At 42.3% G+C, this 13,368-nt stretch overlaps 1 protein-coding gene across 1 annotated transcript; it reads left to right on the top strand.

The window, feature by feature from the left end:
* Positions 1-88: 88 nt before the first annotated feature.
* On the top strand, positions 89-13,109 carry LOC115909556 (melanotransferrin-like). The gene is made up of 18 exons (XM_030958985.1): positions 89-185; positions 3,246-3,380; positions 4,842-5,005; positions 5,365-5,464; positions 5,865-6,041; positions 6,222-6,384; positions 6,491-6,555; positions 7,194-7,351; positions 7,837-8,023; positions 8,179-8,327; positions 8,534-8,624; positions 8,929-8,997; positions 9,215-9,397; positions 9,678-9,834; positions 10,533-10,615; positions 11,429-11,613; positions 11,947-12,133; positions 12,425-13,109. Exons 2-18 carry the CDS (start codon positions 3,329-3,331, stop codon positions 12,472-12,474), a joined length of 2,220 nt encoding a protein of 739 aa, XP_030814845.1. The 5' UTR covers positions 89-185; positions 3,246-3,328; the 3' UTR covers positions 12,475-13,109.
* Positions 13,110-13,368: the final 259 nt, after the last annotated feature.

Raw genomic sequence — 13,368 nt, 5'->3', positions numbered from 1 at the left:
AGGAGCCGTTGCTGAGGCGATGTGGAGTGGGGCTAGGGCCGGCCCTGAGGGGACGGGGCCAGGGGCGGGGCCGCGGCCGTGAGGGGCTGGGCGCTGCCGGGCATGGCGCGAGTGAGGGGGGCTTATTCCTGAGGGAACACGGCGTGTAGGGAGGGGTTCATTCCTGAGGGGAGACCCGGAATGGGGTACGCTGGGAGGCTGTTCTTCAGAGGGGGGGTTTGATCTGTGAGGCGGGCTGTTCTTTTGGCGCGGGGGGAAAAGGGGCCGTCGCTGAGGCGATGTGGGGTGGGGATAGGGCCGGCCCTGAGGGCACGGGATGTGGGGACATTTTCCCGGGGATGTCGAGTGGGGACAGGGTGGTGGCTCCTGAGGGTTTGTTCTGTGGGGATGGAGCTGCCCCACGAGGGGGCTGTGGGCTGTGCCCAGCGGGAGGAGGGCGCTGCTGTGGGAGTTCAGCATGAGGCGGATGGGGCTCAGCTGCTTTTCAGCACTGCTATTGACACACAGGTAAGGTATTTGCCCCAGGTGTGGGACCACCAGGAATATTAAGGCAGGGATTTTAGGGAGAGGACACAGGACATGGAACAGACACGATGCTGTTCCTCCAAGTGAGGTGGCTGGTCGGGTAGTGCAGTAACACCTACTTCTCCTCTGGTGTCTTTTGCCTGGATGTTGCCTGGCTGGCTGCTGCCCAGAGTGAATTTTATACAGGTTATTTGGTTTTCCACTCTCTTAGATGCATCCCTAGATGAATAAATGCTACACTGCTGGGAAGTAGCTAATTACCTGTCTCTGACGGTGGCAGTGGGGTAGTTTCATATGGTGAATCAGTAGGAAAAGAATTCAAGAGTCCTGGCTGTGTTTCCACATCCTTAGTGTTTTAGGACATGGTCCTCAGGCAAGCTGATTAATTTAATTTAAATTCCTGATTTATGTTTGTATTTTTTCCTGACCAGGCCTAAATGAAGTCTGTAACACCTTCATGTGATTCTGCCTTTTTTTCACATCACTATAGGTAGTAGTATCTGTATAAGCATCTTAAACATGTACAGGAAAGCCTTTCATTGTTAAATATGTGAAATTTGAGGAGAAATCCAGACACAGACCTCATGAAGCAGTAATATTATTAGCTGACTGAATTGTTTAGATTTACACATCCTGTACACAGTGGTAGGATTGGCACAAAGTAAAACCTCAAAGAAGGTGGGATTTGATGCTGTTAGGTGCTTTGGTACAAGCCTTGCAAGAACCATTAGCTTTGATGTGTAAGAGCACCCCACTGCTGGGCCAGACAGACAAGTTTCCCCAGAACTGACTGAGAAGTGATTCAGAGGTTAAGGTGCAGTTAAATGTAACACACTTGTTTATAGTGTAAAATAATTGTCACAAGGCTAAACTGATTAATAATCTGTCCTGATCTAATAATTCTCCTTGGAATTAAAAACAAATATGTGGACATGTAGCTATTTTAAAATTACTTTTATCATGTGTCTTGTTGTTACATTTATGGGGTTTTTTCACATCTGGTGGGATTATATAGTCTACACTCACTGAGGGATAAAACTTCCCTAAGGGTACTGAGCTGTGCTGGGCCTGTGCAGCTGAGTCAATTCAAAGAGGGGATTAATACCACAGCTCCTCCAACAAATGAGAGACTGGAGATCTTGGGGCTTGAGAATGTTTGTTCAGGTGATGCCTTAAGTTTTAGCTTTCATATTTTCCAGATTCTGTACTGCCCTGGTGTGTAACTCTGAACTTCATACAAAGTATTAGCAATTCTCTTCACAGTTTAGTCAGACAAAACAATCCTAGTTCAGCCTGGGAACCAAGGATACTGTTGCATCTTCGGCCCATAAAGTGTAAAGAATGGAGAATTGAGGAGAGCAATCTGGGAGGATGGGACTTCATAGCCTGAAGCTGTAATTGGACAATTAACCCCAATATTTAAATGGTCCAAGACTTATAAAAGTGTGAAAACTCATGACTGGTTGTCCATCTTGTGTCCATCTTGGGTGTAACCTTGTACTGCCCAGGGTGTATTGTTTGAAGGCCTTTTAATAAATACCTACTTCATTCCTTTAACTCTGTCTAGCCTCTGTTCCAGGCAGTGCAGGAAGAAATGAGGAATGCCTTGGGCTGGATGGGGCTTGGAGAAACCTGATTTAGTGGAAAGTGTCCCTGCCCTTGGCAGGGGGTGGAACAGGATGAGCTTGAAGGTCCCTTCCACCTCAAACCATCCTGTGGTTCTGTGTAACTCCTTCTGTGATCGGATCAGTGGGAAACAACACCCCAACAAATGCTGCAGATCTAGAGAGGGAACTTGTGAAACTCAAGAGATGTGCAATACGTGAGTGTGAAAGAGGCAGGTGGGGAATGATGACTGAATCACTAGGGAAGGGTTCATAAGGCAACAAAAGAAATCTGGGAAATGTATCTGCAAAAATACATGAAGTAAACAAAGCACCAGGGAGATCAGTAAGATGAAGAAGGAAAAGAAAGTAGGATAAAGACTCTATTCCTCCAGAACTCTTGGAACAGTTAATTCTTTCCTGAACAGAAAAGATTAAAACATATTCACAGTATTTTATACATCATCAGACACTTCTGCTTATATATAATACATAATGTATTTTTCCTCTCATATATAATATATAAATAAATGTATTTTTTTCTGCTATAGAATTAATGATGTTAATAGCTGCTGTAGAGTAATTAAGAGGTAATAATACTTCAGCTTAAGCATTAGAAAATAGGGGAATAAAGCCATTTGGATGATATTGCTGGGCTGGAATGGAATGAAGAGAAGACAGTCAACAGTGTCCCAGGTCTGTTCTGAATTCTTAGGGAGGCATAGGATTACTTTTTGTTTAAAATTACTCAGTAGATAAACCATTATCAGGTGAAAAAAATAAGGTAAGAAGGAGCCTTCAGTAGTTTGGATAATTCACTTAGCTTTTGGTATCTTTTTTGTAAGTTAGGTGTAAATCTTGCCCATCTCCCAAAGGCTTTGGGTGCCTTTTGAAACAGCAGAAGTTCTATTTCTTTTTAAAGCAGAGGATTAAATTTCTTTCTGTGTATGATAAAAATAGAGCAGAAAATGCATGGATATTTTCCATCTGTGGGTAGGAAAGGGAGACCCTGTCCCCTTCTCCTTTGCATACGAGGATATACCATCCTCTGACAGTTTGTTCTTTAAAATCTTGGTTTATCCTCGTTGATATCTAACCCCCCTTGTTATCTTGCAGAAGCTTTAGTAATCACTGTGGAATTCCTGGTATGAGAAGGCAGAGCGTCAGGGCAGAGAGAAGATCCTTGCTGAACAGCTGTAATGATGAAGACAGTGATTTTAATTGTCCTAATCACGTCCTTGCTGGCTTCAGGTAAGGCTGATGCAGAGAGGGAGAGAGAAAGATTGCCTCTGGGTGGTATTCAAACTAATAAATGCTTTGCTTTTGTTTTCCTCTGTGCAAAGAAAGAAGTTGCAGTTGAAGCCGTGCCTGTATTTTTTCTGTTTGATCATTGGCAGATGGTGACCTTTTAGTTTTGAAGCAGCTTGATGCACAACTTCCTTAGTAATTCAGTGAGGCTTTGTTTCCTTTGAATAGTTGAGATCTGTGTACTCGTTAGAAGTGTCAGAATGAAGCAGGGGACCTCAAGCTGCTCCCCTCTAAAGCCACTACTGGTTCTTCTTGGAATTGTGGTGAACTAACACCAAAACAAGTGGAGGACTAATGTCTGATGCTGTGCTCACAGAAATAAAAACTTCAATGATTTAATTGTACACATTGCTAGTATTAATAGTTCTCCAGAGAGTCAAATGCTTAAACATCTGGAAATGACAATGTTAGAGATATTGTGGCATTTTCTGTGCATTCAGTCCTGGTTTTCATTACATGGCTTAAGATTTTCTCAAGTTACATAACTGCATGCTATTTTTGTCTACAACAATCACTATTTTCCTCCTTAAATGTCTAGTATCTTCTTGGAGATGCATATGATGACATATTTCAGAGGAATAATACAAGATGGAGTAATTGCAGCCTAAAGCAAAAGAGGAAATTTTGTTGGCATGTCTGGATTCCTTTAAGATGTAGCTTTATAGTTGGTTTAAACCCACTGAGCCTCCAAATCCTTCTGAAAAAGGAAGTTTCACCATCACCTCCACCCTTAATTGCATCTTTTTGGTGTGTGAAAGCACCAGAGGAAACAGCAGAGCAAAGGTTAAAAGCATGGCCTGTATTGATAACCAAGGGCAGCTGTAAAACTGATAAACCCCAGAGAATGCATGCTTACATCAGGGTTAGAAGGCCTGTGCTCTGATAGAGTCACATCCCAGTTGACTTGTTGGGAGAAAATCTGCACTCTGGTAACAGGAAGTTGGTTACCCTGCAGTGTAAGTGCCATTCCTTCTCTTGCTATGCCAACAGGAAAACAGGCCATAACCATAAACACATCCTCACCTTTGGTTCCTCCTAATTTTGGGTGGCAGCCTTACCTAAAATTCACTGGGGTTGAAGCAAGGAAGATTCTGTGGCAGATTTTGCCATAATAGTTGCTGATTTTCGAAAAATCTGCCTAAAATTATTTGGTTGCTTTCAGTCAAAAGGAAGCAAAGAGACATAGATTCAGCATCAAATATTGTCCTCATGTTGGGAAAAAATTACCTTGGTCACACATTGTCACATCTCTTGGGTGCCTGTAAGTGTGTGGGTGTGTGGGTGAGCACAAACAAGTTATTGGGAAGTTAAATAAAATAGAATAACCTCTCTCTTCCATAAGGTGTTAAACTGAGGGTTTTTCATGAAATCCTACAAATCTTGACTTCTTTTTTGACACTACAGGGAAGAAATTTCGATGGTGCACCCTTTCTGACCTGGAACAAAGAAAGTGTGCTGAGCTCTCCAAAGTGCTTACAGCTGTGCTGCCCCTCACTGCTGCCAGTTCCTTCACTAGGATTTCTTGCATCAGAGCCCACAATACATATGACTGCATTGATAAAATCAGGGTGAGTTCACAGAGACTTTAAAAACTGATTTTGTGTCCAAATCCTCTTGGAAAAGTAACTGATAAACAGAAACGATGGGAAAATAAAATGATACTGAAATAATTGAACTGCTTAAATGACAAAGTACACAGTCACTTGAGAGGCAAGAATTAAATCCTGTGAGCATCCTGCCAGGTGTACTGTTTTACCCCAGCTAATGTCTTTGCAATCTCCAAGAAATAGTGACAGCTGCTTGGAAATAAATAGGCAAAAGAAAACTACTAAATTAAAATTTGTTGAAGCAGAAACTGTGGTCTTGAACCTTCTGTTTGTTTCCTTGTAAACACACTTGTTTTGAGGGTTTTTCTGTTGTTTTAAAGGCAAATAAAGCAGATGCTGCCTCCTTGGATGCTGGAGATGTTTACTCTGCTGTAAAGCTGTACGGTTTGGCAGTGGTGGCGAAAGAGATCTATGATCAAGGTAGGCTGGGAAAGCTGAAGAATAAACTGTACTTCTGATTTGGCTAAGAAATGGCTCTAGATTTCTTGAAAAAAAAGTCAATATGTTAATAAAAACTTTGTAGGAATATGGAGTGGCTAACAATTGTTTCTAAAATACTTAATGATGGTGAATAAAATACCAGTGGGTCTTTGTGCCCAGTAGCCTTTCTGCCTGTGGTACTGACAAACTTGTATTGCTTGTTTGACAAGTGCCATGTAGCCAGTATATGGTTAAGTTCCTGGCACGAGTACCTACACTGAATAGCCCTAAGATAATTTCTTCTTTAGCCATGTTCACTGAACTAGTTCAGCTCCTCTTCAGAGATGGAAGCTGCAGATTAAGATTTTTTTTCTCTGTTACACATTTTGTGCTATTGCAGGAAATTGTGTGTTTGCTGTGGCCATTGCCAAGCGAGGAACTCTGAATATCCAGAGTCTGCGAGGTGTGCGCAGCTGTCACAATGGAGCCAGGTGGACATCAGGCTGGAATATTCCCCTTGGCTTTCTCCTGGCAAGAAATTATCTTTCCTGGGATGAGGCCCAACCTCTGAGCCAAGGTAGGTAGTAGGAGCCATAGGGCTACCTCTGGCCACAGCAAATGTAACTGAAATGCCAGCACAGATGGAGGATGAACTAGTTCTGGCCATGAGATGTTGGGCCCCTTTTCCTCTTCTGATTTTTTTCCCATTTGACTTCTTTCTTTCATTTTGTTTTGGTTTTTTCCCCTACACCTGCAGCAATTAGTGAGTTTTTCAATGCAAGCTGCATCCCTGGGGTTGGTGTTGCTGCTCCCCGGTTGTGTGCTCTCTGCCAAGGACAAAAGTCCTATGTCAGAGACAGGAACCACTTCTGTGAGACAAGCAGTAATGAACCCTTCTATGACTCTGAGGGAGCCTTCAGGTGAGCTCTGGGACACTGAGCCTGAATTCACTTTTGGGGGAAAAAGAACTTTTAAGGTAGGAAAGCCAGGTGAAATGTTAATAGGATGGCATTTGTCTTCCTGCAGGTGCTTGAAGGAAGGAGTGGCAGATGTCGCCTTTTTAGATCATCTAAGAATTATGAGTGCCACAGGTAATCTTAAAAATGCAGTTTTCTTTTAATCTCTGCTGTGCTCTTTCCTGTGTAGGTGTTTGAGGGATATCCATATATTTTTGTTGTTTCCAGGGAAAATTCAATCCCTGCAAACAGTTCAGGGATATTTCTTGGCTCTCCACACAACTCAGAAAGAAACAGAACAGGAAAGTGTGAGTGAGCAATGATTGCTCGCAGGAGATTCTTAAAATAGGAGCAGACAATGATTTCATTAGCTGTCAGTATTTGCTTTGCCTGAGTTACAAGATTCCTTTTAAAATTCAGCATATTGAGCTGCATAACTGTGAAGTTCCTGTACACCTGCCTTGTCTACTTTTAAACTCAGATGAGCTCTGTACCAAAGGTGGTTAGCAGCAGTATTTGCAGGTAAATATTTTTAAATAAGTGTATTTACATTAGTATAGCTTAAAGAGTATTTTGGAGCAGCTCTGGCTGAGGTCCCTCTCTTTGTTATAAGAAGTATTTACCAAAGACAGCTTTCCTAAGTATGCTTGGTACACCATGCTGCCTGCATAACCTTTAGCAACCTGCACTGAAAAACATTGTATATTCCATCTCTGTGCCTGCTGACAAGATATGGCTCTGGTCACAGATTCATGTGTGTCTCCTTGTTTCAGAGTCAGAAAAACAGGAATATGAGCTCCTGTGTCCCGATGGATCCACAGCTGAGCTGACTGAATACAGCACCTGTAACCTGGGCAAGGGGCCTGGCCGTGGCATCGTCACCCGCAGCAACTTCCAGAAGATCACCAACAAATTTCTTAGCATGATCCAAGTGAGTGAATATTATAAACTGTCCATGTCCAGACACAGTTTTTACTTCCATCTCTGTGTGGCAGTCATGACCCAGGTTGCCTTTTTTCTTGAGAAATTTATAGTTAGTGTGAATAAAGTGCTAAAAATTGTAATTGTTCTGGAGAAGGATCTTGCACTGGCTTGTCTAAGGTTTTACCTTTTTCTAAAGTGTTCTTCTGTAGGAGACTGAGAATAAATCAGTAAAGAAGGGGAAGATGCCATAACACACAAACTGCAAAATGGCTAATGATGTTCATCCTGCCATGGAACTTGAATCAATTTTTATGTAGCTGAGGGAGACTCATAGGTTCAGGCAGGGCTCACTTTTCTTCATCTCTTTTTCTCAATTTATAAATAGTATTTGATATCTTGACCACTGATACAAAGGGAGGGAAGGCTGAGGCTGCCTATTGCTGGAAGAATAAGCAGATTTGTTGCCATTTAAACATGTTGTTCTTGTCCTAGCGCCTCTTTGGGCAGAAAGGAAAGGAAAGAGCCAGATTTGAACTTTTCAGTTCGGCACCCTTTGGGGGAAAGAACCTGCTGTTCCGAGATGCCACTCAGCAGCTGCAGCTTCTCGAGGAGCAGCTGGAGATTGCCTATGTCCTTGGTCTGGATTATGTGGCTCTCCTTAAGGGACTTGGCCATGAAGGTGAGAACTATTCCAGGGGACTATAGCTAAGGAAAGGGAAGAGAAAGTTCTCCTTCCACATTATTCCTCCCTCCAGGCACAAATGCATTTACCTGAAAATCCCCTTACCATAGCACAGATTGGTGCACTGGTGACATGATCTGCTCCCATTTCAGGGAGCTCCTTGGAGAACAGCGTCGTGCGCTGGTGCTGCATCAGTGATGCTGAGCTTCACAAATGTGAGGAGTGGGCACTGAACATCAAATCCGACCCCTTAGTCTGTGTCCAGGCAACTTCCATGACCAAATGCATTGAAATGATCAAGGTAGGAGACTCCTTCTGCTCAGGGTAAGACTGGACTGGCTATGTATGTCTTGTCTGAACTAAAGAGAGGAAAACTAGCTTGAGGAATGAGTGGGAATGAGAGGGAATTTATGCAGGGGAATTTTCAGCCAGTAGAGAAGTCCTGCTGCTTGGATACTCAATTCATGCAAATCCTGTTGTTGTTATTTTCTCTAATGCTGCTGGCAGAGTAGTGAGGCTGATGCAGTCACCCTGGATGCAACGCATGTGTACATTGCAGGGAGATGTGGATTGGTGCCTGTAGCTGCAGAATGCTATGGTGAGTTCTCATGTGACCTTATCAAGAAGAGAGGGAATCAAAAAAGAACTGTTAAGAATATAGTTAAATTTCCACAGTTTGTGATGTTTTGTGATGGAAGCAGGAGTCAGTATAAATGTCCAAATATCTTCCCAGCTCTTCCACTAACTGGCTCTAGCATTTGGTCTGTTTATTTTATCCCTTCTGTTAAAGGGACAAAGATGCTGACATGGCTGAAGAGGATCACAGGGGTTTTGAAGGAATGCTGCCATGTAAAAGGAATGACAGCGGTTGCAAGATCCTTAATGTTTATCTCTCCTTCCAGGGGGAGATTGTGCCCCAGAAGCTGAGACCATGGAGAAAACTGGGAAACTAATTCATCTTAAGCACAAAGGTAACAGAAACTTTCTAGGGTTTATGCAGGAATTTATTTGCATGTTGGTTTAGAATAGAATTTTCTGTGCAAGGACAAGAACTTTGTGGCTAAGCAAAGAGCAGGTCCTGTACTGTAACTGAAGATACAGTGACAAGATGAGGGAGGGAAGGGAGGCTGTACCCTTGTGGAATACTTAATTGCCTTGGTGTAACTGGTTGTTGTCATTGTTTCACAGCACTACCACCAGTTTATGCTGTTGCCCTAGCTAAGAAAAGTGCCAAACAGATTCACATCCATAACCTTAGGGGAAGGAGATCCTGCCACAGTCACCTGTACAGTCCTGCAGGATGGTTACTTCTGTCCAGACACACAGTGGGAGCTCAGCAGAATGACACTGAGAACTGCGATATTGCCTCTGGTAAGGGCTGCCTCTGGCTTCTCTCTTAACTAGACCATGAAAATCTGAAGCTTAAATTTGTGAGTAAAATAGAAACGGGGCCATGAGGATCCAACCAGCAACTGATTAATACAGTTTCAGAAGGTGTTGAAGCAGCTTTTCCTCATGTTTGACTATGTGTCACACTATTTAGCCCTTTTCTTGCTAATTGTTAGGATGAAATTTCTTTCCTGTCTTTTCCCATTTGTGAAGAGGCTTGGGAACACCTTGCCTTAATCTCATCTCAGTTTTCTTTACTCAGCTTATCAGAATTACTTTTGGAAGGGCTGCATGCCAGGAGCAGATGGAAACCTGTGCAAGGTGTGCATTGGAGATGGGGAGGTGGAAGGAGCTCGAGTGTCCAGCAGATGTGCTGCAAGTCACAACGAACGTTACTATGGCAATATGGGAGCACTCAGGTGAGAGTCAGAAATGCAGAACAACAGCCACAATTGCCTGATTAGTTTGGTGATTTTGCTTTTTTTGGAAGCTTCTTTTTTCCTATTTGTTAAGCATGTGTCTGTATAAACTTTTGCTAGGGTGTATTTTGTTTTGGTTGCAGTTGCTATGGGATGTTCAGCTGACTGATGGTTTAAAATGGTCATTAAATCATTTCCAGAGCAAGGCAATGCTGCCAAACATGTACGGCTTGGAGCATTGGTACTGACTCATTAAAGGGAAGGGATGAAAGAGGACCAGAGAGCAGAGATGCTGTGGTAAGAGGCAGTCTAGCATACAGGAGATAATTAAATAGAGTGGAGATTAAAAAAATAGTTGAAGACAGAGGCAGAGAAGACTATTAAAGGTGAAACTTTTATGAAAGTTTAAGAAAGCACTCTTATGAAATGTACATAATGTGTTTAGTTGAATTCCATTCTCTTTCCCGCCTAGGCATGGGTGAAGGTGCACATCATGCAGCAGCTTTGACTTGGAAGCTGCTGTAAGGAATGAAAAGGACTATTTTAGCAAATCTCTATGCTGAGATCACTAACATATTCCAAGGGATTAGAGATGGGAGGGATACTTCCAGCTACTCCAATTTTAGCTTCAGATGACTGTCCAAATGTCAGTCACCATGTAGTGCTGTCTTTGATCCCTTTTTTTTTCCTTGCACTAGGTGTCTAGTTGGCAATCCCAGTGGACGAAGCTTTGGAGATGTAGCTTTCCTGGAACACTCAAACCTGCTCCAGAACATAGAGGGTGAGATGCAGATATTCTCTTTTCCTTTGAGAATGTTCATTAATGTCAGTTACTTCCCACAAAGCAACCATCACTCATGAGGATCAGCCTGTACAGGTTTAATCTCGGTCCATGAAGTTGTGTTTGGAAATGGAGATTGCTAGAAGCTTTCTGCATGTAGGTGTTCCAGTAAAGCTCAACATTCAGATACTGTAAGAGAGGAAAGAAGAATCACCCAGTGCAAAGATGTGTGTTGGGATAATCATCCTTGGAGACTGCACTAAATTTCTGGAAGCTTTAAATTTCACAGCTTTAAAAGGCAACTCAAAATATGTTTTTCTTAAAGTCAAGCAGAAAAGGAACCCACATTAAAGCAAAATAAAATTCTATTTTAGGCCATTTTACTAAGAGAGGAGACTTTTCTAAGAGAGGAATCTCTCTAAAATCAACTGAAGGTATAAGGGGCTGGAAACCCACAGGAATTCCTGCAGCAATTAGCAGTTTGTGTGGGGAAGCAAAGGGCATGTAGGCCGCATCCCTTTGTTTCCGGAAAGGGATGTGGTTACAGATGCAGATGAGACATGATAAGCTGTTCATATGCCTTGATATGATTCTATTTTAGTTGATAGGTGCAGCTTAAATTCACTGACCTCAGTGAAAACACTGCCCTGGTCCTTATGCATTCCTAGGAAATGACCACATAGCACACTGTGTTTGTTTTGAACACATTGACTAAACTTCTCCCTCTCAAGTTTTAACATTTTATTTGAGATTCACCTTCTCTTCTGCTTTAATTTTTCAAAAGGATTACCTTTCACTTCATTTTCTTTTCAGATCTGGGCAGCTCTGCTTGGGCAAGAGGTTATTCCCCCCTTGACTTTGAGCTCCTGTGCCCGGACGGAACACGCGCCGCAGTCACAGAATGGGCCGGCTGTAACCTGGGCCCCGTTCCCCCCAGCACAGTCATGACCCGACCAGTCACTGTCACTAAAATCTCTGACTTCCTACTGAAATCTCAGGTGTGACAGGTAACAGGGAAAAGCTTGGCATGTTACCATTTGTTATGTCCAACTTTGAAAACACTTTCCAGATGAAAAGCTTTATATACTAGTGCCTTCAGATCCAATACAAAAGAATTAAAAATGTGCATAGGAGATTGAGAAGATAGTTATTTGGGTTGTCTTAAGGGATATTTTGGCACCAGTTCCCAAGCTCCCATTCCACAGAGGCCATACTTTTGCTGAGAAATAAGGCACTACAAAAGTGCATCTTATGGTACTAATATGAACAGTGCTAGATAAAAGTACTATTAATGACCCAAGCTGTGAAATTTTTATTCCTTTTCTGTTCAGGAATCTCTGGGAAGCAAATTGGATTCTGAATTCCAACTCTTTCAGTCATGGAAGTATGGTGAAAGTGATCTGCTTTTCAAGGACACCACTCAGTACCTTGTTCATGCAAGTCACCTAAGCTATCAGGAGATCCTTGGAGAGTCTTTCATTCAGCTGGCAGAATCAGTGTTTAATTGCACACCTGCAGGTAAAGACAAGTTCTTAATTCAGAGTTAGAGAGAATTGCAGCAGGCAGCCTTGTGTGCACAGCTATGGCCCTTTTGTTTAGACAGCATGGAGTAGTATGCTCTACCTAATCCTGTTCATAACAAATTTCTAAGGAGTCCTGTGTTAGACTTCTGTGACATGAAGTTGGTAACTGCAATTCAAAAGGGGAATTTGACCTCTATTTTGCTGTTTTAATGAATAGCATCTGAAGAACTCACTACTTTTGAAGCTGATAGCATCTCTAAGTGTATACTTTCTTATTGGTTTGTAGGCATCTTGGACTTCTGCAAACAGGATATCTGTGCATCCTCATCCAACTGACAGCTCATACAGAGGCTTTGCAGGGCATGTAACATCAGCATCACTGCTGAGAACAAGGAAAACATGCAAGTCCAACCAATCCAAAGCAATCAGCAAGGAGACAGTCATCTCCAGAAATGTATGCTGAACACCTCCTTGTATTTTTTTTTTTCAGCAGATTTTATGTTTATGATGATGTAATACTACTCATATATTATCCCTTTCTTTTTTGGAGCATGGCAGCATGGGGAACAGCACAACCAACAGCACAGAACTAGGATCAGCATTGTGGAAAGAGCAGGGCCAGTACCATGGACTAAAATACAGACTTGGTAGGAGTGGCACAGGTTAGTTGGTAGCATTTTGCCTTGTTTGTCTTATAACAAGTTTGTCTTATAACTTGTTTGTCTTATAAAAGTTTCCATGCAAAAACCCCAATCAACTGACACTTTGGTAGTTGCAATATTGTCTTCCTGTATCTGTGATTCTGGTTGCAGCTAGATTGCCCCTGCTGAATGCACATCTATATTTCTTCTTTAACCAGTGGTTTTTTACTAGTAAATCAAAACATTTCTTCTCACAAATAAATGTATTAAGACATTTAACATCCAGCAGAACTGGATGCTTGCAGCAGTGGATATTCCTCTTTGTCAAGACCTCCAACCATTACTTTATATTGACACTTTGAATTTGAGATTCTCTGAAATGTCAAAATAATATCTATCAATTAAACACCACAAGGTTTACAAGCAAAAACTGCCTGAATGTGATATGAAGCCCTTTGAACAGAAATCATCTGTTCATCATCTGTATCCTGTCTTGTCCCAGTATGGGGATAGAGCCAAATCCTCAGCTGCATTTGCAGCCAGCAAGCTGCGGCCCTGAAGGAGCAGGGAAAGAGCAGGATGCTGGTTT

The sequence above is a fragment of the Camarhynchus parvulus genome, chromosome 15 (genome assembly GCF_901933205.1).
Source record: "Camarhynchus parvulus chromosome 15, STF_HiC, whole genome shotgun sequence".
NCBI classification, from domain to species: Eukaryota; Metazoa; Chordata; class Aves; order Passeriformes; family Thraupidae; genus Camarhynchus; species Camarhynchus parvulus.
The sequence above is the reverse complement of the archived record's forward strand: the minus strand, read 5'-3'. Positions and strand labels throughout refer to the sequence as shown.